General features: G+C 60.8%; 1 protein-coding gene across 1 annotated transcript; it reads left to right on the top strand.

The window, feature by feature from the left end:
* USP31 (ubiquitin specific peptidase 31) lies at window positions 1–26348 on the top strand. Its single transcript, XM_072982368.2, is given in 17 exon segments — window positions 1–173; window positions 175–871; window positions 11845–11982; window positions 12364–12452; window positions 13347–13439; window positions 14308–14443; window positions 14854–14998; window positions 15385–15571; window positions 15906–16017; window positions 16425–16519; window positions 16902–16979; window positions 17297–17426; window positions 17797–17916; window positions 18368–18593; window positions 19664–19822; window positions 20081–20233; window positions 20537–26348. Coding segments are annotated over 17 exon segments (4272 nt in total). The 3' UTR covers window positions 22078–26348.
* Window positions 26349–27104: the final 756 nt, after the last annotated feature.

The following is a 27104-nucleotide window of genomic DNA, read 5'->3' as shown; positions in this document are numbered from 1 at the left end:
ATGTCGGGCCGGGTGGGCGCCGCTCCGTCCCGGTCCCCGTCCGCCCTCCCTGCGGGGACCGGGGCCGGGGCCGGGGCGGAGGGGGTGCTGCTGGCGGGGAAGGGGGGTCCGCCTCCGCCGCCCCCGGCCAAGGAGAAGCGCTCCTTCAGCAAGCGGCTCCTCTTCCGCGGCCGGGGGGGGCGGCGGCGGGGCGGCGGCGGCGGCGGGCGGGGGCTCCGGGTCGGGGGGCCCTCCGCGCTCGCTGGGGGGCTTCATGAGCCGCGTCCTCAAGACCCTCTCGACCCTCTCGCACCTGGGCCACGAGCACGGCCCGGGACCCCCGCCCGCCGCCGCCGCCCCCGCCGCCCCGGCCGCCGTTCTGGGGCGCTGCTTCCAGGCCAGCCCGGAACCGGAGCCCGAGCCGCCGCCCTCGCCCTCCCCGCCGGCCCCGGCCCCGCAGCCTCCTCCTCCTCCGGCCCCCCAGCCTCCGCCGCCGCCCGCCCCGCCGCCGCCCTCCTCGTCCTCGCCGTCGCCGTCCCCGTTCGGGGTGCCCGGGGTGGCCGGGCTGCGCAACCACGGGAACACGTGCTTCATGAACGCCGTCCTGCAGTGCCTGAGCAACACCGAGCTCTTCGCCGAGTTCCTGGCCCTCGAGCAGTACCGCGACGGCGCCGGGAGGGACGGGAGCCGCAGGGCCAGCAGCGCCGCCGCCGCCCCCGCCGCCGCCGTCGGGGCCGATCCCGATCCCGGGGAGCCCGAGCGGGAGCCCGCCTCGTCCTCCTCCTCCTCCTGCGGCGGCGGGGGCGGCGGCGAGGTGACGGAGCAGCTGGCGCACCTGGTGCGGGCCCTCTGGACCCTCGAGTACACCCCGCAGCACAGCCGCGACTTCAAGGTGAGCAGCAGCCCCCCCCCGGCGCCCCGATCCCCCCCATCCCTCCCTCCAGCCGGGCCCCCCCCAAAGCCTGGCCCTGGGTTGGGGGCCCGAGACGTCCCCCCTCCCCCCCGACAAGGGACAGGGCGAGGATGCTTTCTTCGCCCGGCCTGAGGCGCTTCCGGCCCCTGCCTTCCCGGGGGGGGGGGGGCGGCGAAGGCCGAAAGTGGGGGTTGCTCCCCTGCCCAGACCGGATCCTGACCAGCCCGACCAAGGTTGCTTCCATTGAACTCGCCTGACCTGCTAGGCTTGGGGGGGGGAGGTTGGGGGGGGGCTTGTTAGCAGCGCCTTTGGACCCGGTTGGGGAAGCAGGGCCTGCTTGGGAAGTGGCAAAGGGGGGGGGCAGGGAGCCCTCCAGAGAGCCGGAGGGGCCCCTGAGCCAGCTTGGGGCAGGAGGCTTCCCCGGGTGGTGGCCGGGAGAGGAAGGGACCACCAGGGGTTTGGCTCTTTGTGGCCCCAGCGCTGCCGAAGCCAGTCACCCACCGGATTAGCTTCTGTTGACATTGAAGTGTGTGTAAGGTTTGCGGAGGCACAGAGTTCTCGTCAGGCGGAACGGAGGACAAGCCAGGAGCTCCGACCCGGAGCGCGCGGGGCCTTACTCTGGCAAGACAGCCCTGGCTCCTTCTCGGGGCAGCCTTTGGGCAGCCTTTTCGGGGCTGGACCTGAGGTTCCCCCAACCCCCCTGGGAGGAGGCTGGCCCTTCTTAGGGAGCTGGGACCCTGACTGAAGTCGGACCCTATGCAGGCCACCTGAAACAACAACAACAACAACAAAATCCCAAAACAAACAAACAGGCAGCAAACCCCCCACCCAGACTGACTGTGAACCTTTTGACCGGCCTCTCTGCTGCTTGGTCCCCTCGTTCTTAGGGCTCCCCTACAGAACATCTTCCAAAACTTGTGATCCCATCATCCCCTTTAGCAGCCCGCACAGCACAGTCCCCTGCATCTCACCCAGAGGCCTGGTCCTGCAAAGCTGTATACGGGTCGGATCTGGGCTGCTTAGCTCTGGAGTGTTTTCTGGGGGACGGGGCCCGCCTCCCGGTTCCTCTGCTCCCACGGACTCCGTTTGAAGCGAAACGTGGGCCTCTGGGCGGTGACACGGCAGAGATTCTGAATGCAGACCGTCTGCTCCTGGGGAGTCAGCACTGCCGACACCCCAGTCCTGGGAGCAGATTGAAATGTGGCTTCCGATCGTGTATGTGGGAGGCTCGGCCGCCCAGCCCTCTTTGGGGGAGCGAGCTTGGCTTCTTCGGCTCTGCTGTCCCATCGCTCCTGCCCTTCGCAAAGGCCAGCGTGGGCTTCGGGCTTTCATGTAGCCAGGTGGGTTTGCAGCGGGGGTCGGGCGCAGCCTGTGCCGGCGCACCTTCTTGCCAGCGGGCAGGTCTGTCTGGAGACCCGAGGGCTGCTTCCTGGGTTGAGGGTGGCTTTGGAACAGGGGCGCCTTCGGCTCTGGCTGCTCGGAAGGAAGGACCCGGTGGGGCCTTTTTGCAAAGCACGATGGCTTCAACCTCGCTTTGTCAGCAATTTCGGTCAGCTGGATTCTGCCGAGCTAAACACTTTCCTGGCATTCTCAGCTGGAGGCAGGAGGCTTCGGTTCCTGCTGCCCTATATTTGTCAGAGCCAATGTGCACTTTACACCTTTAGTCTTCTGGAATGATGATGATTCACGTGCATCAGTGTGATGGAAAAGATAGTATGCACAATTTTATACTTTCTCCTGGTCCATAGGATGCAAGGGAACGCTTAGCGTCCTGCAGGCAGAGTTCCTCTTCCAGTGGAAATTCCATCATCCTGCCTTTAATCCTTTTTAGGTGGGGTTTTTTTTTGGGGGGGCAGATTCCTTAAATGCAGCCCCTCCTATAGTAGAAGGACTTGACCTTCTGCCCGGCCCTGAGTGTACATCTTGATCATTATGGCAGCAGGAGGGGTCCTTCGGATGCCCCAGGGGTCGACGGTTTTAAGATGAGCTTGGGTGCCACCCCTTCACCTGGGTTCTCCGTTTGGGAGCCTTTGCCAAGTGGCAGACCATTCTGCTCCCTCCTGGTTCGTTGCCCTGCCTGGGGGCGGAGGGAGAAGGAAGATAACCAGATGCCAGCTGGTTTGGATGAAGTGCCACAAAAGAGTTTGAGCTGCTTTGGGGCAGGTATGGCAGCCCAGTCAGTAAACACCCTGCTCTTCTGTCTGTCTCCAGGTGTCAAGATGATCGTACACACACACGCATACACACATCTGTTTTTGCCGTTCAGAAAGCTCAGCTCCTGACCCTTGGCCCATGACAGAGCAAACAGGGCAAACCACCCCGAGCGAGATCCCTGGATGTTGGGGATCCCCCAGAGAAGGGCTGCCAGTCCCAGCCGAGGGGGGCTGGACAGGGCGGAGGACCCCTTGACTGGGGTTGAGGAAGCTTCCGGGGTTCCCCTTGGCAAGCAACTCAGTCCTGAGGGACACACACGGTGGGGGCCATGGGCTGGCCAGGGCTCCCTCCTTACGCTTGTGGCTGTCTGACCCCCAAGGCTCCCCTGCGGTGTGTGAGGTGTGTGGGTGGCCGAAGCCCTTCTGCTGCCCGCCCTTACCCCCCGACGTGCAGGCGGCTCACCAGGCCTGGAGGAAGTCGGCCTTGCCTGGAATCCACATGGCCTGATTCCAGTCCCGGTTCTCGGCTACAGAGAGGTAATGGGGTTTATTCCGGGAAGAGGGTGGTTCTGCTCTGGCAGAAGATGCTTTCTCCTCCTCGCTTGAGCCCTGAGCCCCAGAAGGCCTTTGTTTGTTTCCTCTGTGCCTCGCCCTGCTAGGCAGCGGCTTGCGTGTCCTGGATTCCCTTTTCTTTCCCTCGGGAAGGGGCCTGTCAGGAGGAGGGCGGTTCTGTCTGAGGCGGCTACTCATGGAGCAGGGCCCCAAAACTCTCCTGCTGAGGAAGCCCCCACTCTCCAGCATCTCTGCCATTTCTAGAAAGCATGGCTAAGCATGTTTTGGTTGACTTGAGCGTCCTTTTGGAAAGCGGGGGGGGGGGGGATTTCATGCGGTCAAAGTAGAGCTCAGACATCAAAGTAGTTAAAAAGCCCTGTTAAGGAAGATGAAAGGGAAAGTTTCAGGACTCAACCGGGCTATGCCACCACCACCACTGCCACGCTCTCGGCTTGCTGCATCTTGCTTTTAGCTTCATCGCCCGCTCGGATCTCCAGCAGCGAACGCTTGGCTCCGTCCTCCCTCCCAGCCTGGACTTCGGTTTTCTCGCCCTCCTTGTTGCGCCTCCCTTCCTGTCTCTCCGATGACCTTTGTGCTGCACCCGTTGTGGCTTCAGCGCACTGCCAGCCCAACCGTTTCCGGGCCGTCACAACCACCTTTTCAGGTAGAGCGCCGCTGGGTGTGGTCCACCCTCGCAATCCTTTTCCAGAGATCTGGACACTTTTCCTGCAGCTATTCTCTGGCCAGACAGGCGGGCGAGGTGAACAGTGGAGGGGGCGCCCTTGCACGTTGGGCTAGTTGGATTTCATGTTTGTGATGGGATACAGTGACACCAGGGCGAGGTTGCTGTGTATGTGTTGGTGCCTCCCATGCATGGCGTCCTTGTGGACCTTGTGATTGGGCAGCTTTGGCATCGCTGGCCAGTGGTGCTTGCGTGGGCCAGTTGGCGTGGCCGTGGTCTTCCTTATCTCAGCTGCTGGCATTTTCCTCTCAGATTTGCTGCTTGGCGCCCGGAGCAACTTGACAACGCTCAGCTCCTTACCTGAGCCTTAGCTGACCACTGGGGGGGGGGGCGGGAAGGTCAGATAGCCTCTCTTGCACAAAGCTTCTCCTCTGACTGGCCTGATGCCTCTTTAGTGCTTCTGAGGTTTTGCCTGCTGGTCTCTCTCTCCCCCCATCCTCGCCCATTTCCTTTCTGGAAATAACTGGAAATGGTGCTTTCCTCGGACGTAATGATACTAGGGGTTGAAGCGATTTTATTTTGGGATTCGTGCTTTTATCCAAATGGTTTGCAAGAACAACACATCGCATTTGTACATTCTGTGGCTGTGTGGAAAGCATAGGCCGACCAGTGGGTGCGCGAGAGGTGTGGTGAATACCTAGCCTTACAACCTCAGCTCTTGGCACAGAACATCAAGGCTGATGAGAGAGGGACCCCTGGTTGCCAACACACCTGAAAATGGGATGCTGGAGATTAAGATCTCAAATTTGCCTGTAGTTTTGCACAAAGGTTATTGCGCAAGTGAAGGTGAGGCGGAAGCCTCTTGTTTAGCACAATGGACAAACGTCTGTCATCTTACATGTCTAGCCTTCGCTCTCTCTGTTGACTTTGTGATACTTGGTTTTGAAAACTTGCTGTGCATTAAAATAAGTTTCCTTCGTGGTAGGATTTTCAACAAGAAGGCAGGACTCGCCGGAAAAGATAATATTGTTGGGAAAAGTTGAAGGCTGCAGGAAAAGAGGAAGGCTTAAGGTTGGGTAGATGGATTTGATAAAGGAAGCCACGGCTGCCCATTTCCAAGACTGGGCTGGGTGGTTACTGGCAGGAGTTTCTGGAGGTCACTGGTCCATAGAGTTGTTGAAAATGGGAAGCAACCTACGACAGGGACCTCCTAACCCTTTGCGGTCTTTTGAAGTCCTTATTGTTTTGTATCTGGAATCTGCCAGATTAATGATCACAGTTTGCCTTCTCTGCTTAGCACTGATATAACATTGATTTAAAAAAACACACACCCCGACTTGCTTGAGATGCCTTGTGGGGGCCCCAGGTGATGCTAGCTAGCTTCATGGGGGCAAAGGGGGAAGGGGGCCAGCGGCTGAAGGAGGTCTGCTGCCTGGCTGGTATAAGGGACCCCGTTCAGCTCCTGGGCTGGACGCTCCTTCTTAGCGCACAGAAGTGACGCCTTTGGCTCAGGTGGGGACTGACGGCCAACGAGCGTTGGCTTCACCCACTGCTTCCCACCAGCTTTTGTATCTCTTTGCCTCTTGCTGGTCTGTCGGTTGTTGTGCTCCTGTAGGGAGATCAAAACTAAATCAACCGTGGCACATCCGAACCCAGCCCCGTCTGCACTGCTACCTCTTTGTCCGCCGAGCGAGCGCCATGCCAGATCCGTTTTCACAGCTGGCCCCTTCTGTCTGCTCCGTGTTTTTCTGCATGAGCAGAACAGCCCCCTTTCCCTGCCCCAAAGATCTTGCTTCTCTGGCAGCCCAGAGGACTTCCCACTCCAGCCACAAGACCCTTCCCCTCCTCCTCCTCTAAGTAACTGGGTGGCACCCGTCCCCCTGAAGCAGAGGGGTGCTGTGGGGCTTCTTGCCCCCCAGCTGGATGATGATCCACGCCCCCTGCCAGCTAAGGAAGGGGTGCCCCAGTTGGGCAGGATGGGATTTTGCCAAGCTCCGGGGGAGGGGGGATTTGTCTTTTTCAGCAAAAGAGCCAGAGGGAATATCTGGGTTGCCTGGTGGCTTGGAAAATCTCCGCACGGTCCTTGCAAATCCCCTCTGCTGACCTACATTGAGGCCTGTGGTTCTACCTGCTGGGGTCTCCCTTCCAGAGCGGATGTGGCGTGCCGTGGCCTGCCTGCAAGAGCGACCTGTTCTTCAGAGGTCCCCAGACCGGGGGGGGGGGCAGGGGCTGTGCACTGCCGCCGGCGTAGCTGGAAGATGTTCTGACGGGGCAGGAGGCCAGGGGGAGGGGTCGTCCCAGGAGTGGGGCTGGCGGAGAGATCTTGCAACCGTTTGTGGGTCACGGCACTCTCGTTCTCCCTGAGCGTGCTCAGACCCCCAGTTGTGCTTCATTCCTACGTCATGTCCATTCACACGCACAAGCAGCTACGGGCTGGTCGTGTTCCTGCAGGATCTGGGCCCTCCGGTCCCCTGTCCTGGACTCTGAAGGATCACAGCCCCTGGAGGAGATGTCTATTAGACGAGGAGAGTTCGTTAAAGGGATGCAAGTGGAGGACAAAACTGCAAGTGATTAAAAATCCCGCAAGAACCTTGTCTTGTCTTGCTGCCGTCTTTGGTTTTCCGAAGTGTCAGAGCGTGGATGGGGACCGTCATCCAGCGATGGAAGGCAGCGTGGTCAGTAACATACGTAATCAAAAAGGCCCTTCCCCGTCACCCCCACTCACCACATCAGAAATGGGGGAGGCGCCCGGCCGGAGGAGGCTTTCTGCCGATCCCCTTGTGTGTAGATGGGTTGTGGTGTCGACAAGGTTGCCTGCAGCTGCTCTGAACCCCCCCCCTCAGTTGTGGGGGGCTTCCAAGCTGAGCCTCAACACTGGGCCTTGAGTTCAGGAGAGGCACGCAAGCTAGCCCGCTGCTTCAGAGGACAGCCCAGCGTGGTGGTCTCAGGGGCGAATTCCACTTAGCGAATGCCAGGGGCCGTTGTGCTGAACCACCCCGACCACCACCAGGTCGTGGACAGCCTTCCAGGAGGGCCCCAGATGGATGGAGGGAGGGAGGGCAGCCCTTGAGGATTTCGTATCTTACTGATGGCGCATTACTTGAGGATTCCGGGCATGGGTCGCCTGCCGCCTGAGGCAGCACACGGAGAGCAAGGACAGCTCTCTGAAGCCGGACTCTCTCGGCCGAGGAAAGATGTTTGGTGCCACGGAGGAGATCCTTTGGTGGCAAAGCAGGATCTTCTCCCCCCCCCCCCGCCCCCTTGTTCCAAACCTGATCCTTTGGGGACCCCGTCAGGAAGAGGTTGAATGGCCGGCCTCCCAGAACCAGTGAACCAGAGGTCAAGCATCGCCTCGTCGTGTCAGGACTGAGTTTCTGTTGACTGGCCCTTCTCGGTCTGGGGAATGGTTTCGGAACCCAGCTCAGCATCTCCGCTGCCTCGGTGGCTTTTGACGAAACTCAAGGACGGAGTTTGGTCATGCAGTCTCCACACGGAAGACAAGACACTGAACCCCAAACCCCTCCCTCGAGGACCTCCTGCTGTGGTTCTTGTGCCTTGAACCTCCAAGCCGGGAGGTCTCTGTGATGGGTCAAGTTGCCACAGCCGAAAAAGGACAATTCTCTCCTCTGCTTCCCCCCCCCCCTTTTTTTGCTTCTGTTGGCGGCGCTGCCACTAAAACCTACGGGCACTAAAGTCAAAACAGCAGCCAGAGTTTATAAGAAAGTGAAGGGAGAGCCTTCTCGTCAATGTCCTCGATTTTTAATCTCTGGAATGGAGGAGACACCAGCCTTGTGGACTGCAAAGGCGTCCACACACACACCCCCAATACCACCTCCCCACCCCAAGGGCCAGCTGGCCGCCTGGCCACGCTGTGTTTTCATTGCCTTGCCTGACGCTCCCATCCAGATGTCCGGCCACCTGTCCTTCCTTCTCGGTCTGGGGAGGCTCGGAGGGCAGTCAGGGAAAGCCAAGGGCCTCCTCTCTGAGGCTGGCCAAGATCTGCTGAATCTGACTTTCCTTGGGAATAAGACCCCCCCCCCAGCTGATGGTGGATTTGGGGCGCATGTGCATGTGTTTGTGTACGTGTAGCTTCTTTTGCAGACGTTTGGCTTCCATGGCCAGATTACAGTGTCTGGTTTGGGGAGGCTGTATTCTTGGGGGATTAATTTTAATAACATGGTGCAAAAGCTTGCTTGAGCTGCGGAGGGTGCGGAGGTGGGGGCAAGGGTGGGCTGAAGCTTTGGCGTATGACAAGTTCCAGCCCCCACAGAATCCGGCCTGGTGGGGGGAGTTGCTTTAAATGGGGGCAGGGTGCCTGTGTTTGGGGTGTGTGTGCGTGTGAGAGAGAGAGAGGGAGGGAGAGGGTTTCGGCCCTGCTTCTTCTGCCTGTGGTGTTTTGGAAGAGGTTTTGCTGGCCTGGGTGCAGCTGCACCCCCCTGCCCTCGGCCCAGGCCCTCTCCTGAGCGGGGCGGCCCTTGCTGGGCTGACGCTTCCCCCGCCAGCGCTCGTGGGTCGAGGCCGAGGCTCAGCCTTGCTCTTTTCTCCTCCATGGTGGTCCGGGTTCGTCAGAAGCTTCTGGAGGGCCCCTGGGGTGTGCCGTTCGCCTGAAGCGGCTCTCTTTTGGGGCTCCTCTGGCCAACCTGTGATCTGACCTCATGTGCAGCTGTCCTGGTACAGATCTTGGAAGTTTATGTATTGTATATTCTTTAAAATGCCCCCTCCGGAGGGCAGGGAGAAAGCAGAAAACGAGCGGCTACCACAGACCCTATTTTGGTTAGTCACCCAACGGACAGCCTGGCTTGTAGCCATAGATTTCACCAAAGGGCCCCTTGGTTTTGGAGGCTGGGTCTCCCTCTCCTTTATTCCCCTTGCAATTAGGCCCAGGAGAGGCAGAAGGGTGTAGTGGGTACAGCCTGGGGAAATCTAGGTTCAGTTCTCTGCTTCGCCATGGAAACTGACAGGATGTGTGTAAATGTGTGTGAATAGTATCGTACCTCTCCTTGAACCTCTCACAAACCTTGAAAACTCTTGTCAGGATTGCCATAAATCAGAAGCGACTGGATGGTGCAGACCCAGAGCAAGACCCGAGGGAACGCAGTCTCCTGGTCTCCGGCGTTCAGCCATTCCGGAAGGAACCAGGTCTCTTGTGTTGCCTCTTGTGAAAAGGCCTTGCAGTCTCTTAGAATCTGTCTTGGATGTTTGAAGCAAAGAATCTTAGAAAGTGCAGTTGCCCTTCTGCAGTGGTGGACTTCTTTCCAAGAGCCTGGATTAAAATATTGCATTCCTCTAAGCCTGTAGGATCCATTTCATCCCCCCCCCGACAGGGCCCCCGAAAACTAGATTAACACATTGAATTCGGCACGATTGACATCACGTTCGGCAAAAAGCTGCTGGGTGGTATTTGTGTAGCTCGGCTTTGGCCGTTGTGCCCACAGCTGGTTTAGAGAAGCATCCTGTCCTTTGGTGACTGGGTTGGCTGTGAAAATCCAAAAGCCGACCGCACATGAATTCTGGCAACTCTTGATATTTTAGCTCCTGGGCTTCAGTTAAAGCTTCGTCGCCAGAGGTGTCCAGAACTGTAGTTCTGACAGATGGTAGGAAAAAGTCACAAAGCTAACACTTTTTTAAAAAAAGCCATGTGCAGCTTGGGATGGTGATCTGTGTTGGCTCACAGCTGCCACGGGGGCTTCCCAAGCCTGGATAAAACTGGTGGACTCTGTCCTATGTAGGATAAACCAAAAAGAAGCATTTGGAAAGGTGCTCCCTGCTCCGCGTTCTGTACCACCTTCAGGCGACGGTTTTGAACAGAGAGGGCCTTTCCCAAAAGCCTCGTCTGCCTTCTTTGGTTACGTTTTGCAAAACAGAAGCGGCCTGTTTATTAAATGCTGGGTTAAAAGTAGCCAATGGTCCAGTTGTTGATAAACGTGCCTTGAAAGTTTGTTTCTCTGGGGGGGGGGTGCCTCCCGCTCAAGCAGACGCCTTTGTGCTGTGGCCTCTTCTGTGGAGCTGCTTTCGGTCAAGGTTGTGGCGCTCCTGGGTTGCCCCCAGCCTGGCGCCTGCCCGCTCTGTGCCGCAGAAAGCAGGTTTGCGTGTTCGAGAAAATCCAGTTTGTCCCAAAGCCTGGACGGGTCCCATCTGAGCAGTCGTAAAAGGCGACCCAGGGTTTGTGAGGGGCAGGGGCTTTTGTGAAATCGGAAAGTGGACGGGTGGGTAGAACGGAACAGGCCCCTTTGTATTTATTTCAGATGGCGTCCAATCCTTGTGAACCAACAAGGCGTTTTTCTTCTTTCTCTGTTGGGTTTTTTGTCTTTCAAATTTGCTGCAGCAGCAAAAAAGTTCTGGAAGAAATGCATTTTTAAAAAAATATATGTTGGTTTGGGGATTCTATAGGAGGGCAGCGACACTAGTTTGGAAATTAAATTAATTAAAAATGTGGCTGTTTTCGGTCCCCAAACTGGCTGGTGGCCTGGGGGGGGAGAGACCCCTCCCTTTGCAGCAGTGGGTATCCCCCCCCTTGGAAGTCCTTGGCAGAGAATGGGATTCCCTCTTGATGCTACCTTTTCCAGCCTGCCTGTTCCCTTCCCCGTGGACTTCTATGCAGAAGGCAGAAGGCCTGCTTTAAGAAGGGGAAGACATGTTTAAAGTCAATTAATCGGCGAGGGCAATGAACGGTGAAGGCTTCCAGTCCGCAGCTGCAAAGAGGTGGTTCTTGCAGAGCCGAAGGGTGGCAGTGCCATCTCGTGGCCGACAAATACATATACAAGGGACTCTCTCTCTCTCTCTCTCTCTCCCTGTGTGTGTGTGTGTGTGTGTGTGTGTGTGTGTGTGTGTTTCTTCCTCGTCCTGGTAGAGGCTACCTTGCTCCATTTTTGGAAAGGGATGTCAGAGTGAGGGCGGGTGGTGGTTTCTTCTCACGTTCTCTCGCTCTCTCTTCATATGCAAGCCAAGCTCACTCCACCTTGGGGTGGGGGGGGTGGGGAGGCAGGGATGCTTCGATGGAGCAGATAGGAGCGGAGACGGTCCCTCTCCAAGCCTGGCGGTGCTGGGGCGTTTTTCCGACAGGCTGTTGCCTGGCATTTTGCAAGCCTTCCCGAAGATCTGTGGCAGAGGGAGTGCTGGAATGTGCACGGCTGTCGGTGGCTGTGGGGTGTGTGGGGTGATCTGGAGGGTTGTTGTGGCTGGGCAAGCGCGCAGGAGGGGTGGGTGGACAGGTCTGTCCGTGACCCTTTTGGCTCTGCCTAGCCTTGCAAGTCGTGTCGGACCTCTCCTCCTGAGCCGGGGTGAAAGTAAGAACCCCAGCAGGGGGGGCGTTAAGCAGCCAGGGCCAAGTCTCCTTGCTCTGGAGTTCGGGATTCAGAATAATGGAGCTGCTGAAGCTGAGTGCAACTCCCCGGCTGAGCGGCCCCTTCCTCTCTTTGGGTTTGAAGACCGCCTGGCCTGGGGGGAGCGGTGGATTCCCCCTGGAAGCAAAATGCTCTGGGACGGGTCGGAAGAGCCACGGCCGTAGCCACGGGGAGGGCGCAGGATCCCGGCTCAGCCACGGGTGGTTTTCTGTCTCCCTGCAGAGCATTGTTTCCAAGAACGCCATGCAGTACCGAGGGAGCTCCCAGCACGACGCGCAGGAGTTCCTGCTCTGGCTGCTGGACAGAGTCCACGAGGACCTCAACAACACGGCGAAGAACAGTGGCCGGCCTTCGCTCAAGGTAGGGCGCAGTTCCTGGCACGGCTGCGGCCGCCCAGGACCCGAGGAAAGGCCGGTTTCAGAAAGAGGCCGCCCCGCCCGCCCCGCCTGACCCCTCCGGCCGGCCTTGCACGCGGGGCCTTGCCTGGCTGCTGCCAAAGTGCCCCTCTTGGGGCCTGGGGGCCGTGCGGTCGGCCGTGGGTCCAGGGGGGATTCAGCTGATTGGGGGAGGGGGGGTTGTGTGTGTTTAAGGGTGGAGCCTGTGCAGCCTTGGGCCGTGGCAGGAGCCGGTGTTTTAGGGTGGAGGGTGGAGGTCTGCCCTCGGCCGGCTGTGGTTTGCGGCCTCCCAAAGCATGTGGGGAGGCCTGCCTTTTGTAACTGTTTCTCCCCCCCCCCCTTTCAGCCACCTCTAGAGGAAGACAACTTGATTGAGGGAGCCGTCTTTTCGATAAACAGCACTTTTGTGCAGGAGCTGTTTCAGGCCCAGTACAGGTAGCCCCCCCCCAAATGGGTGCAATCTCTCTCCAAGGCAGGGAGGGGGGGGCTTTGCAATTCCCGCAGGTTCTGGGTGGGAATTCTGGAAAGGAGAATCCATTGGGACGGAGTTGGGATTTGTGGGGTTTCTCCCTGGGCCTGCAAGGGGGCTCCTTTACAGCTGGGGGGGGAAGGGGCGGAGGTGTCAAGTCCCAGTTGCCCCAGTTGCCCTCGTGGTTTTCAGACTCCTTCAGGCCCGGTGGCACGAAGAGAGAAGGAAGCCCTTGAGCCTCTCCTGGCTGGCAGCCGGCGGGGAAGGGGGTCCTCACCTGCCTCTTTGCCACCTGCGGCTGAGAGTCGGGCCCCGTCCCCGGGGGACCCTTTGGAGACGCAGGCAAGACGGTGTGTCCCGAGCCTGTTCACTGCTGTTCAGGCCCCAGGGCTGAGCCAGGATCCCACCCCATCGGCATTTCCCCTTGGCAGAGCGATCGTGGGATTGTGGCCGAGTGCTGCACAGCCTTCTCCTCCTCCCTGGAAGCAAATGAAGTTCGGGGGGGGGAACTCAGGAGTCAGGGAAGGAGCGTACAAGATTTTCTGCCTCAGATCCTCTCACTGACTCTGGGTACCAGAGACCTTGATTTGTTTGTGTGTGCGCGTGCACATGCAGGGTGAGAGAGAGAGCGAGAGAGAGCCCAGCGGTCTGGGCCAGCCTTGACCGTCTGCTTTGGCCAGCCCGTGGGGCCCGGGTGATTTAATACCCCTGAGGGGGGGCCTGCCTTTCTCCCGGCTCTTACCACATGGGAATCTTAGGGCTGGGACCCCCTTTCCCCGCCCCCCCGGGCCCTCTTGTGGGGCTTCTGTGGGGCACCCTCAGGAGCTTGCTTCTTCTTCTTCTCTTGCCCTCCTCGGCAGGTCGTCCTTGACGTGTCCTCATTGCCAGAAGCAAAGCAACACCTTTGACCCCTTCCTGTGCATCTCTCTGCCCATCCCTCTGCCCCACACGCGGTACGTATGGGCCCAGGGAAGGCAGAGTGGGCTGGGAGGGAAGCGTCAGGGGAGGAGCAGAGTTCTCTTGCCCATGTGAAGAAGGCACCGCTTGAATGGGCAGGAGGAGCGTGTGCGTGAAGAGTTTTGTGGGCATCACCGGAGAGTGGAGACATTCGGTTTCCTCCAAGTGACCCCCCCCAACCCTGTTTTTCAACAGTTCAAGTGTGTGTGTGCGCGAGAGAGCGAGCAAGAGAGCCTGTTAAGCCAAGAACCCTCTCCTTTCTGCCTTGACATTGGTTTCCAGGGGATGTTCTGGTTCCTTATTTTATTTCCCAGACCTCTTGCTGAATAGAACTGTCGTTAGCCAAAGGGCATTTTTAGACAAGTGACCTAAAAACATGGTTAATAACCTGGGGGGGGGGGAAGCAAGCTCACCTGTGGCTTTGCAGGGTCCATTTTTAGACTCCTGAGGGTCAGCCTTTTAATGTCGGGAGAGGGTCCGTTTTGTAAAGGGAGGCAGGAAGGGAAGCTGAAATGGCCGCCAAGCAGCTGGCCAACCAACGAGGAGTCCTCCAGAGGCTTTGGGCTTCAGCTGGCATGACAAGCGTCCAGGGCATCCGTGGGACAAGGCGGGTGGAGGGCAGCGCGGAAGCGAGTCCAGCGGGATGCTGTTCGTGTGGCGCTTGGGTGCCAGCCGGCCAGGTTGTCTGCTCTCCGCCAGCCGGCTGGCCTTCCTGTGCCTGCCTGCCTGCCTGCAGGGGATGATGGGCGCCTGGGCGCCACTTGTCCTCGTTCCGTCTTGGCGCCACCCGCCCGGCCTGCTCCCTTGGGAGCCACGTGTGGCCTCAGCAGGCTCCGTTCAGCTGGTCTTTGGTCCCCACTGCAGGCCACTGTATGTCACCGTGGTGTACCGAGGAAAATGCTCGCACTGTATGCGGATCGGGGTTGCGGTGCCCTTGTCTGGAACGGTGGCCAGGCTGAGGGAAGCCATCTCCAGGGAAACCAAAATCCCCACCAAGCAGGTATGGCGGTCCTGCTGGAGGCGCGAGGGACCCCGGAGGGGTGTGTGTCAGGGGGCAGGGGATGTTCTCCCATCTGCTCCGCCCTGGTGCCAACATCTGCTGCAGGAAGGTGAGGTGGGCCCGGCGTGCAGGCTCTTTCCTGGGGGTTTGCTCACGCGCGGGGGAGACCTCCAACGACCTGGTCTGGGAGCAGGCCTTGGCCCAAGCCCTTAGCCGGGGTGGGGTGGGGGGTGGGGTTGTGGCAGTCCCTGCTCAGACTGGCCCCGGGCCCCCTGCCTGCCTGCCTGCCTTCCTGGGTGGGTGGGCTCTGTGCAAGCACGCCTCGCATGTGGGGGCCTTTGCTGCTCAGCTCAGGCCACCCTGCTCCATGGCACATTTCTCTCTCTCTCTCTCTCTCCGCTCTCCCCCAGATTGTGCTCACGGAGATGTACTACGACGGCTTCCATCGCTCTTTCTCTGACCTCGACGACCTGGACACGGTGCAGGAGAGCGACTGCCTCTTTGCCTTCGAGACCCCAGAGATCTTCCACCCGGAGGGGATCCTGAGCCAGAGAGGTCAGAGGCTCGGCCGGGGCATCTGCCCGGCGCCACGGGTGGAGGGCCTGGCTCGGTTCTCTGGGGGCCCAGGAGGGCTTGGCCATGGGCCTCTGGACCATCTGGCAGCTCTTTCCTGGGGGCCCTGCCTCTGGGGAAGGTAGGACGGGGCGAGGGGGTGGCAGGCGTCGGGACTCCCTGCCTCCCCTTCCCCAGTTGGGTGCCAGCCCTTTCCTGTTCGATGGAGCCCTCAACCGAGAAGCCTCCGTCAAGACTCCTCTGGATCTTCCCGGGTTCTGAGGACCAGCTGATGCTGGGGATTTGGGGGGGGGGATCTCTTGCCATGGCCGCTGCTGGACCTTGGCCACAAAGCCTCTCTCTTTCTCCCCCCCCCATCTCTGTTTCAGGAATCCACGTGAACAGTAATCTGAACCACTTGAAGTACGGCCTGGACCACCACTGGGCCTCTCCTTACGCCCAAGGGCCGCTGGACAACTCCAACAGCCGGGGGTCCGTGGCGGCCCCCGTGGCTGCAAGCGACAGGCTTGTGGTCTTGGTGTGCAACCGAGCGTGTACTGGGCAGCAGGGGAAGAGGTGAGCCCCGGAGGGACTTGGAGGGGAAGGACCGGAAGGGCCAGCTGGGGAGGGGGGCCCATTCGTTTTAGAGAAGCCGGCCTGTTAAGCAATGCAGGTCCTCCCCTCTTCCTCTGCCTCAGGCAGGGAGGTCCTACCTGGTCAGTCCCTGGACGGGAGGTTCGTCCCATCCTCCTCTGCCCCTCTCGGGCTGTAAAATCGTGAAGCCTTTTGCCACAGATCCTTCAAACCCGCGAAAGGCTCCGTCCTCGGAGCTTTTGAGGAAATGTCCCTGAACTCTGTGGGATCCTGCAGGGGTGGCCTCCGCTTTAGCTCCTCCTCCTCCCCTCGGCAGGTTCGGCCAGCCTTTTGTGCTGCACGTGGAGAAGACGATCCCGTGGGACCTCCTGCAGAAGGAAATCCTGGAGAAGATGCAGTACTTCCTGCGACCCTCAGCCTGCATCCAGGTATGGTTGTCTGGAACGAGCGCTGGGACAGGGGCAGGGGCAGGCGGGGGGCGAGGAGGTTGTGTGAAGTCTGACGTGCAGGTGAATGCCCCCTACCCCCCACCCTGTTGCCCCCATGGTTGTCCATGGGCTTTAGCTGGTGCTTCCTCTTCATCCAGCTGGTCTGCGTGAGCTAAGCGTGTCTGTCTGTGTGTGTGTGTGTGTGTGTGTGTGTTTGCACCCACCACTGGGCACTGTCTGTCCAGCCCACCTTGTGGCGCCTTCCCTTTTCTCTCCTTCCTTGGGATTACGGCCTCTCTCTCTCTTTCGTCCCCCGCCCTCCCCTCTTGCCCGCCCGCTCGAGTGAGAGAGTCCGGGGCCCCCGCGACCCACCCACGGCGCTCCCTCTTCCCTTCCGTCCCTTGCAGGTCTGCCCGTTCAGCTTGAGAGTGGTCAGCGCGGTGGGCATCACGTACCTGCTGCCCCAGGAGGAGCGGCCCCTCTGCCACCTCATGGTGGAACGGTGAGCCCAGTGGCCCCGGGGGTGTGTGTGTGAGTGAGTGAGAGAGTGAGTGAGAGTGTGTGTGTGCGGGGCGGGGGGGATGCAGGTGGGCAGTCCTAGCGGTTGGCTTCCCCTCCTGGGTTGAGTGGGGGTGAAGGCAAGGGGGGAGGGGAAGTGGGGGGGTCTCTCTCTCTCTCTGTTCCGATGGCAGGTCCCTCTCGAGGCTGCTGCCCGAGGTGGTGTCAGCATCGTCCCAGGCGGGGGGGGGGCACTGAGCCCCGCAGCTGACTTTTTGTGTGTGGGGGAGGATCCTGGTGGGCTCCCTGCCATATGGGGGGGGCGGAAAGGGTGAGAGTCGGAAGGCAGGCTGGTGAAGCCGCATTTTCATGGGTTTTCCTGGCAGAGCCCTGAAGTCGTGCGGGCAAGGCGGAGCCCCTCACGTGAAGCTGGTGGTGGAATGGGACCGAGAGACCAAGGACTAGTAAGTCTCTGAGCGACCCCCACCGGGGGGGGGGGAGGGAAGGGGCAGAGTTGGGGGGGAGTCGGGGAGAAGGGGGTCCTGTCCGGCCGGTGCCCGCTGGTCTCGAGCTGGGCCTCGGGGGGGGGGGCTGGAGTAGGGGGTGCCCCTGGGGTGGCCCGGCTGCCCCATGGGGGCCGCCGGCTGAGACGCTTCCCCAGGGAGCTGCAAACCTGTCGCCAGCCGGGGGGGGGGGAGGAAAGGGGGGGGTGGTTGCTGGGACCAACGGGTGGCGCCCAGTGGGGGGAAGTGAACACCACCCGTTTCCTCCTCGCGGGCAGTTTGTTCATCAGCGCGGAGGAGGAGTACATCCCGGACGCGGAGAGCGTGCGCCAGCAGAGGGAGCTGCACCACCAGCCTCAGACCTGCACCCTCTCCCAGTGTTTCCAGCTCTACACCAAAGAGGAGCAGGTGAGAGGCAGACCTGGGCCGCCTTCCGTGTGTGTGTGTGTGTGTGTGTGTGTGTGTGTGTGTGTGTGTGTGTGTGTGTGTCCTCCTGGGATCTTTCTCTGGCCATGCACACACCCCCCCCCAAGGGGCAGAGGGGCCCTCGTGCACTCGGAGGGCGGCCCCTCCCTGACGCCTGAAGGGGAAGGCCCCCGGGGCGCTTCTGCGCCACAAACCCGTGCAAAGGCCTAAGTGGGGAAGGGAGCGCGGCCCCTCAGCTCTCTGACCCTGGGAAGGATCCGTGGGAAGGGCCCGAGGCTCCGAGCAGTTCCGTCTTCCACCGGGGCCCCTCGGCCGTTCCTCGCCCACCTGTGTGCCCTTGCCTTGCCTCTAGCTGGCTCCGGACGACGCCTGGCGCTGCCCGCACTGCAAGCAGCTGCAGCAGGGGAGCATCACCTTGAGCCTCTGGACCTTGCCGGACGTCCTCATCGTCCACTTGAAGCGCTTCCGGCAGGTGAGGGGCAGGCGGCCTGGGCAGGAGGGGCCCTGGAGTAGGACCGGGGGCTCCCCTTGGCTCGGGGGTCCAGCCCCCTCCCTGCCCCCCCTCACCCAGCCATCACAAGGGACCCGTCCGGCTTTGTTGCCTTGTGGAAGCCGTTGGGAGGCGGAGGTGGGAAGGGGGCAGAGGGTCCACTCCGCTGGCCGGCCAGTAGCCTTTGAATGAGGGGGGGGGGGCTGAACCTTCTTGGCTCCTCAGGCACCTCCCGTTCCCCTCTTGGCTCTGTCGGATCCGTGAAGGCCTGGCTGGGGGGGGGGGGGGGAGCTGGCAGCGCCGAAAGAGGGAGAGAGGGAGGGAGGGAGAGTGACCGCGCTGTGTTCTGCTGTGAGATCTGGCCAGGGTGTCCAGCCACAGCCGGAGTTTTCTGCTCTTCTTCTTCCTCCTCCTCCTCCTCCTCTCCCCTCAGGAAGGTGACCGGCGAGTGAAGCTTCAGAACATGGTGAAATTCCCTCTGGTGGGGCTGGACATGACCCCCCACGTGGTCAAGCGCAGCCAGAGCAGCTGGAGCCTGCCTTCCCACTGGTCCCCCTGGCGGCGCCCCTACGGCCTGGGGAGGGACCCGGAGGACTTTGTCTACGACTTGTACGCCGTCTGCAACCACCACGGCACCATGCAGGGAGGGCATTACACAGGTAAGGAAGGGACCGGGTGGCCCGCCGCGTGGCGCCTGGCCTGGGCTCACCTGAGGCGCGCTGGCGTCTCTGCGCTTCGTGGCCGGCATCCGCCTTCAGGGCCGGCTCGGTTCCTCCCCTGCTGACAAGAACGCTGAGGAGGGGCGGCAGATCAGCGCTGGGCTTGCCTTTGGCTTGCTGAGGGAGCACCTGCAGAAGTGCCCCCCCCAGTGCCGTTTTTAAAGGGCCTTTAGACGGGGGAGAGGGGGTCAAAACGCCAGGCACCGAGGGAAGAAACAATGAAATTTTGGAGTGAAAACGGATGGAACGAAGTGTAATGCTAGTCGTGAAGGTGATGGGTGCACATGAGTAATTGTATTGTATTGTTTTGTATTTTATATAGGGTTTTTTTGTGTAGTAGTAGGTTTATTTTGTATTAATAAAAATTTAAAAAATTAAAAAAAAATGCCGGGCAGGTCGGTCTATCGCCAGCCCTCTGGGTTTTGGGGAGAGAGCAGAGAGGCAGAAGGAGGTCTCCCTGGCTCTGTCTTCTGTTTTGAAGAATTGTAAATGGGCCCAGGGCTTCCCTCTGATCAACAGGGAGGACTGTCTTTAAATCTAGAAGATTTAAAATTTAGGGGTGGGGGGGGATTCATTTTGATTGGCAAATGGTTGTCTCTGTTGCATCCGTTCAGCAAAGTCAGCATTTTCTCTTGCAGTCGTTTGGCTCTTCTTTCCCCTCATTCTTCCACTAAACTCGAAATCCTGCTCACAGGGTGTTTTCAGCATGTGGCAGAGATGGATGGCCCTTTGCCGTTGGGTCACGGCCTCCCTCGCAGGGCTAGTTTTGGCTCTGAGACGGGGAGGGCATCTGGGCTCATAGCGGCTGGGGCTTCCGGGAGGCGGTCGGGTTTGGCCGAGGGACCGTCGGAGGGCTGGCAGCCTTCCTGGAGGGCCAGGCGCCCTCCTTAGAGCAATGGGAAAGCAAGCCTTTTTGTGTGTGTGTGTGGGGGGGGCGGCGGTTGCCCCTGCGGAGGGCAGGTCCTGCAGGGCGGGTCCGGTGGTCAGAGCAGTCCGGCCTCCTCTTGCAGCGTACTGCAAGAACTCCATCGACGGCCTCTGGTACTGCTTTGATGACAGCAGCGTGCAGCAGCTTCCGGAGAACGAAGTGTGCAAGCAGACGGCCTACATCCTCTTCTACCAGAGGCGGACGGCCATTCCTTCCTGGTCGGCCAACAGCTCTGTGGCAGGTGAAGGCCCCGGCGGAGGTGCAGGCTGGCATGGGCTTCGGGGGGGGGTGCGGGCGGTGAGGGGGGGCTCCTGTCTACAAGGATGCCTCGCTGCATGCGGCAGTCCTGGATCTGCAGAGGCGTCTCTGTCTCTCTCTTCTTCCCCCCCCCCCGGAATCCCGGTGCCCTCCTGCTGGAGTGGCTGCCTGAGCTGGTGCCGCCCCCCCCCTGACGTTTGACCCCCCCCGGGGGGGCCCTTCTCTCGCCTTCCTTCTGCAGGCTCCACCAGCTCTTCCCTGTGCGAGCACTGGGTGAGTCGCCTCCCGGGGAGCAAGCAGCCCAGCATCGCTTCTGCTGCCTCCTCCAGGCGCACCTCCTTGGCGTCCCTCTCGGAGTCGGTGGAGATGATGGGGGAAAGGAGCGAAGATGACGGTGGGTACAGGAGCTTGGGGTGGGCGTGGGGGGCGGTGGGAGATGGCAGGACTGGCAGGCCGGTTGGGAAGAGGTTAAAACTTCTGTCGCTCTCCTGAGGTGACCACTGGCAGGAAGGTGCAAGAGATGTATTTTTGTGGCGGTTCTTCTGCCACATCGAAGCTCTCGTTTATAGCAAAATTATTTCAGGCGGGCTGGGTGGGCCGGGCTGGGTGGACTGCCTTTTGGGAGGGGGAAGCGCCCGCCCACTTGCCCACTCACCTGGAGGCGCCACCCTCCCCCCGACGTCTCGGTCTCCCGCAGGTGGCTTTTCGACCCGCCCGTTTGTGAGGAGCGTCCAGCGCCAGAGTTTGTCGTCCCGGTCTTCGGTCACCAGTCCCCTGGCTGTGAGCGAGAACGGCATGCGCCCTTCCTGGTCTCTCTCGGCAAAGCTGCAAATGCGCTCCAACTCGCCGTCTCGGTTTTCGGGCGACTCTCCTGTTCACAGCTCGGCCTCTACCCTGGAAAGGATCGGGGAGACCCTGGACGACAAGGTCTCCACCTCGTGCTTCGGCAGCCTGAGGAGCCTCTCCGGCAGCTACCCTGAACAGGCCGGGGGCCGGCCGGACCACCGGACCCTCGGCAGGGCTCCCCTGGCCGTCATGGAGGGCGTCCTCCGGGACGAGGCGCCTGGGCGGAAGTCGGCCTCGGGCCCCGATCCCTACGGCGGCAAGGGGGCCCCTCGGGCGGGCAAGAGCAGCGTCCCTGCGCTGGATCCTTTTGACAACAACAATCAGATCGCCTTTGTGGACCAGAGTGACTCGGTGGAAAGCTCCCCGGTCAAGGAGGGACGGAGTTTCAGCGGGGCGCCCCTCTCCCCCCCAAAGGCGGAGGGCGGTGCCCCGAAAGGTTCCTCTGGGGGCCCCAGAGACGCCTCGGAGCCCGACCGGAGCCTAAGGAAAGAGAGGACAGCCCTGTCGAGTCAGGATTCTCTGACCTCTCGCCCGTCGGCGGCTTCCCCTCCGCCCTCCAAGGGTTTGCCCAAGGGGTCCCGATCCCGGAGCAGGACGGATTCCTGCCGGTCGAGCGGGCGGCACGGCTCTCCCGCAGCCCCCCGGCCAGGCAGGAAGGAGGCGGCCTCCAAGGGCCACGAGGCGGCCGGGCCCCCCTCCGGGCAGCAGAGGCAGAAGACCCTGCCCGCCTCGTCCTCCACGGCGGCCAGAAGGAACCCCTCCTCGGCCTCCTCCGGCCGCAGCCGGGCGTCGGAGCGCAGCCTCAGCCGCGAGGGCTCCAGGCAGAGCCTGGGCTCGGACAAGGCGAGCGCCACCGCCAGCTCGCGCACGAGCTCTCCGCGCATCGGCCCGCCCCGAAGCGAGGGCAGGACTCCCGAGGGGAAGCACCTGCGCAGCAACTCCCTGGCCAGCCTGCGCTCGCCCACGGCCGGGTCCCGCTCCGGCCTGAAGAGGGACAGCAAGTCGGACGACAAAGGCCTGTCCTTCTTCAAGTCCGCCCTGCGGCAGAAGGAGACGCGCCGGTCAGCCGACCTGGGCAAGGCCTCCATCCTCTCCAGGAAGGCGGCCGGCGGCTCCGCCAAGAACCCGGCCGAGGAGAAGCCGGACAAGGGCAGCCCTAGGCCTCCCCCTCAGCCACAGCCGCCGCGCCCCCACCCCGGTGCCAACGCCTCCGCCAAGGAGGCCTCCCCGGCCAAGCGGCCCCTGCTCCCTGGGCGGAAATCCAGGTCTTCCCCACTGGAGGCTCCTCCGCCCTCGCCCGGCAGCGGCACGCTGGCTGCCGAGAAAGCCTCCTCGCGCAAGCCCCCCGCCAGCATGGCCTCCCCTGCACGGCCCTCCTCCAAATCCCAGTGACGCCCCCCGACCCCCAGGCTGGCCTCCGGCTCGGCTCTCCTGTCCGTGTGCCTCGCGTGTGGGAAGATCTCTGGACGCCTGTCCAAGCGCCGTCGCTGCCTCCGTCGGACCAAATAGGAAGGAAGTCCCGGGGGGCCCCCCCCGGCTGGGGCTTCTTGGGGGCCGCCAAGGGGCACGGGCCTCTCCCAGCCAGCCAGCCTGGTCCAGGGGAGCCTTTCAGGAGGGGGGGGGCATCCCCTCTTTCCCCAGGGTTTGTGTCCGTGGCTGGTGGCTGGACTCTGTGGCCCCTTGGCTGCCTTTCAGCTCTGCAGTTCTGAGATGACCCTCTCCCTGTCGGGGGAGCCTTGACCTCCCCCCCCTTTGGGGGTCTGGGATGTCTGGGAGAGCTGCCCCGGGAAGGGAAAGGCCAGGCAGCCACTCTCTCTTCTGCCCCCCACCCCCTGCCCCTGCGCCCACCCCCCCACTCCCTTTCCCATGCTTCGTAAAGGGGCAATATTTCAACGCTCGTGTTGTTTCTCAGGTAAACCCTCGGCCAGGACTGGAGGGAAGAGAGGATGCCGGGAGAAGGTGCTTTCCCTCTCATAGAGGGAGGTCTGTGGCGTGGTGGCTTTTCTCATTCCAGCAGATAATCTCTCTCTCTCTCTCTCTCTGTCTCTCTATTGCTTTGTTTTGGGTTGCTTTGTTTTTCAATGGCCTGTCCTGCCGGACTCTGGATCTGTCCCGTGGCTGTCTTTGCTCCCGGCGAGGGAAATGGGAGGAGCCCATTCCGGGCTGGGAAATCAGGCCCTTTGGACTCAAGGCGGTCCTTTCCAGGGAGGGAGGGCTCAGAGCCGTGTGGGGCAGGACAGTCCTGCCTGTCTGCAGAGAAGGAGGCTGGAGGCCCACGGTTGCCACACGTCCTCCCCGGCAGGCCCTCTGCTGCAGGCGGTGTGGCTGGACCCCTTCCGGGAGGAGGGAGGGGCTTCCTCCCTTTCCTGCAGGAGGCTGGCTGGCAGGTCCTGGCTGGATCTGGGTTCTGTCCTGCTTGCCCCCATCATCCTTCCCTGGTCACCTTGGGGTTGATTTGGCCACTCTGGCTCAGACATGGTGTGGGGGGGGCACCACCTTGCCAGCAGGATGTCCTCCGCCCCCACCCCCCACCCCCAGTCCTGCTGGGCTCCTCTCCCATTGTGCTTTTCTTCTGCACCCTGTGGCCGGCGCAGGGACCGGCCAGCTGGGAGGTGTGCCCGCCTACTTTGGGCGAGTTGCTCCCCTGCCCTGTGAATTGTGCCTGGCAGACGTGCCAAGACGTTCCCTCAGTAGGGCTGGCATCACAGGTTCCCTGCTGCACGAAGAACCAGCTCTTGAATGCGGCTGTTCCCTCCTCCTGCTCCTCCTGGTCGGTCGTTGTGCATGGCTGCTCTCTCCCCACCTTTCCTCCTCCTCCTCCTCCTGCTGCTGCTGCTGGCCTGAATCAAGGGCTGGCCAGCATGATTTGGCCAAGGCCTCCTCCCTTCACGAGCCTCCTCCGTCTGCTGATTCTGAGCACCCTGGTCGGCCTCTGGGTTGCGTTCACTGCACTCTCCCCACCCCGCCCCGCCCCGCCTCGCGCTGCTTGACCCGGAGCTGCTTAACTGTGGCCACAAGGCTGCCTTTCGGATTCATGTGCTGAGGATGTGCCTGCAGAAAGGGGTGCCTGCCACATCCACCACGGGTGGACAAGGTGGGCCGGCCGACTCCTATTGGGTGGCTCCGGCCCCTGCCCACCCACCACCCTCGGCCGGCGTCCTTGGAATGACCCTCGTGTACCTCAGGGGAAGCAGGAGGTGGTGTTCTTCCCCTTGGGCATGGCTGGCTGGGGATGGTGGATCAAGCCAGTCCCATTGGGGGGGGGGGCAGGAAGGCTGCTCTTCCGCCTCTGCTTCCAGCGCTTGCCTTTTGACCAGTGATGCTCAAAGGGGCTTCCTCGGCTGCAGAGAAGGCCCACCGGGTGGCGCCTGTGCCCGTTGCCCTGGTGAGACGGCTTGCATGCCCTCCAAATGAGCTTGGACACCAGTTCCCATCAGCCACAGTCATCTGGCAAGGCAGGGGATGGGAGTGGAGCCCATCTGTAGCCCCCCCCCCCAATCCCTGCCAGGTGCAGGAAGGGAGAGTGCAGGAACACCGACACCCCCCTCCTCGCCTTGCGCAGGGACTGGCCTCTTCTCTCGCCAAGTGGCTGGGAATCTGCCCCAAGGCCCCACGGCCTGTGCCAGATGAAGCTGGAGAACCCACTGCCTTTGGTGCCCCCCCCACCAAGCATCCCCACAAGAGCTTTTGAGGGGTGGGGGGAACCTCATTTTGCCTTGCGAAGGGGCCAGCCGACTCTTGGCCCCTTTCGGCTGCAGGTCCGCTCCATGACCTGGGCTGCCGGCAGAGCCGGTGGATTGCTCTCCCTCCCTCTCGTGGACAAGAGAGATCCTCGGACACTGAGCAGAAGCTTTCAAAAGGGTTCGGCCCTGTTTGGGGGGTGTGTGTGTTTGTTGCTGCTGCTTGTTGAGGGGCTGTGCTGCAGAGGCACCTGAGGCTCAGCATGACTGCAAGGTGGTGCCGGCAGCACCGCGTGGCCCCTGTGGCAAGCCCCCTCCTTTCCGCTTTGGCCTTTCCCAGCGTCCGCGTGGATCGCTAGGATCCAGCCACGCCGAATCTTCCTGAACCATCATCCACTTCTTCCCGTCGCCTCTTCCGTGCTCGTCAGCCGCAGCTGGAAGGCTGAGTGCAGGCCTGCCCCTTTCCCCCTGAACAGACCGGGTGATGGGACTGGCGCTGCCCTCTGACCCCCGCCCCCCCTTACCCCCGCCATGCATGCCCATATAAACTATGCAAGCAGCTCTCGCGAGCCGGAAAAGGCCCTCCGGACCTTCAGACGCCTGGAGGGGACCCAGGCTGGCTGTGTCTGACTGCCCCCCCCCAGCCCCCCCCAGCCCCCGGTTCGGCTTTTCTTTGCACACAAGACGCGTCCCTTTTTGTGCGCTTCTAATTTACCTCTGGGAGGTTCAGAGCCAGGGAGCGTTTCTGGTGGCCGTCTCTTCTGGTGGCCGAGGCTGCTGCTCTCTCAGCCAGAACAGCCGACTCAGCCCTTTCCTGCCCGCTCTCCGCCATGAGAGGAAAAGAGCAAACACAGCCTGCCCTTCAGGAACCGGTTCGGAGATTATGGGGTGGCGGCTTCTTCTCCCCGTGTGGGAGAGGCTTCCCTGGCACCCAGGCTGGCCCTCCTGGCCTTTGCGGTGGGGAAGAGAGAGTGGAGCTGGTCTCTGCGCAGATGTCTCCGAGGTCCCGTGGGGAAAGATGCCCAGTGGCGCTGGCAGAGGCCTGGGGGTGGGAGGAGGACGGTGGCCCCTTGGCATGGCCTGGCCACCTCTGCCTGGAGAGAGAAGCAGCTGGACTGCCTTCGCTGCTGGGGCGGCCCCTCCCAGCTGCAGCCCAGAGGGAACGCCTTTTGTGCTTCTGGGGGGGGCAGCTCACCCCCCTGTGGGTGGCCACCCTCCCCTTTCCGGCTCGGCTGCCTCTTTTCCTTACAAATTCACAGCAGCTAGTCAGGGTCCAACATTGATCTAAAACTGAAATTTAGTTTTAATCCGCGGTGAGACGAAACTACAGTCTTACCAAGGAGAATGAAGAGAGACCGGGCATTCCAGCCTGCTTCACGCTGTGCAGCTGCTTCCTCACACCCACCGGCCTCCTCGGGATCCCCAGGTTTGGAAGCTTGTGTAGCCCCTTAGGGAGCGTGCCGCCTGCTGCTCCGGCCCCCAGGATCGTAGGAGGATGCCTCCCCTTTGGCCAAAACTGGATTTTCGGTCGTGCTTCAAATACTGAGAGTCTCGTTAACACTGGAATTGGGCTCCCGAACCGGGCGGGGGGGGGGGGGCTACAGGTTATGCTTCACTGGTTTCTCTCTTCCCTGCCGTTCCTTTGATACTGCTCTCAAAATTTCAATGTTTTATTTTAAAACAACAACAACAACAACAACTCTACAATACTCTGGGAGGGAGGCTGTGTCTCTTCTTGGGGTGGACCCATGATATACCATAACAGAAGGTTTTAACTTATTTGAGGGCAAGTGCATGAGATTGTGTCAATACCTTTTATTTATTTGTATGCACTTTTAATATGCAGAATTTATATTTTTATGTTTTAAAGAATCATTTCCTTTCCGGAAGAAGAGTTTGGATACAAGGTATTGGATGATTAAAAGTGGAAAATGTAATAAAAGTCCAATAAATTTATTACAATGCCCCGTGCGTGCAAATGGATTTGCTGCAGCTGTCTTGGTTCTCCTTTTTCTCTCTCTCTCTCTGCCCATCCCTCGTTTCTCCTGGACCACTTTGCCCATAGGTTGCCCTCTAGCAAGGCCTGCTGCCTTGCGCCATCCCAGTGTGGGTCAAAGCATAACCTTTCCACTGGGAGCGCATGGCTGCCCCATAGCGGGGCCGGGACTCTGGAGGGAAGCAGAGACGGGTCCAGAGGACTCACTGGTCGCTCCGGCAGAGGTCGGGCCCTCTGTTGCTCTAGGGGGTGTGTGTGCGCGCGATCACTACTGTTTCCTAGAAAGAGGTGTCGGAGGCGCTTGACAGCCCTGGTGCCGATCCACCCACATAGGCCAGGACAGCTTGCTGCTCCGCTTAGATTTGAGGCCATAAACCAAGCGTTTCCTTGCTCCTCCTCCTGTTCCAGCTCCTCTTGATTCCGAAGCGGGGAATTCCAGCGCCCCCTTCCTCACCACTTCCTTGAGGGATCAGGTGGTCCCTTTAGACCCCTTAACTGTTCCCGTACCTTTTTTCCAATGGAAGGAAAGGCTCTCCTTTTTTTGCACTCGTGTTTCACACACACACCCCAATCAGGTTGTACTTCCATGGTTAAAATCCCCTTCTTTTTATCTCTCACCCAAATGGTTACAAGATAAGCAAGTCAGGTGTTGGAGAGGAAGGAGGAACGAAGGTGGTTGGCATGGCGTCTCTAAACTCCCACCTGGGCACTCTGGCACCTCTCTCTCTCTCTCTCTCTCTCTC

This window comes from Pogona vitticeps, chromosome 13 (assembly GCF_051106095.1).
Source record: "Pogona vitticeps strain Pit_001003342236 chromosome 13, PviZW2.1, whole genome shotgun sequence".
Lineage (NCBI taxonomy): Eukaryota > Metazoa > Chordata > Lepidosauria > Squamata > Agamidae > Pogona > Pogona vitticeps.
This window is presented reverse-complemented; position numbering and strand designations above follow the sequence as displayed.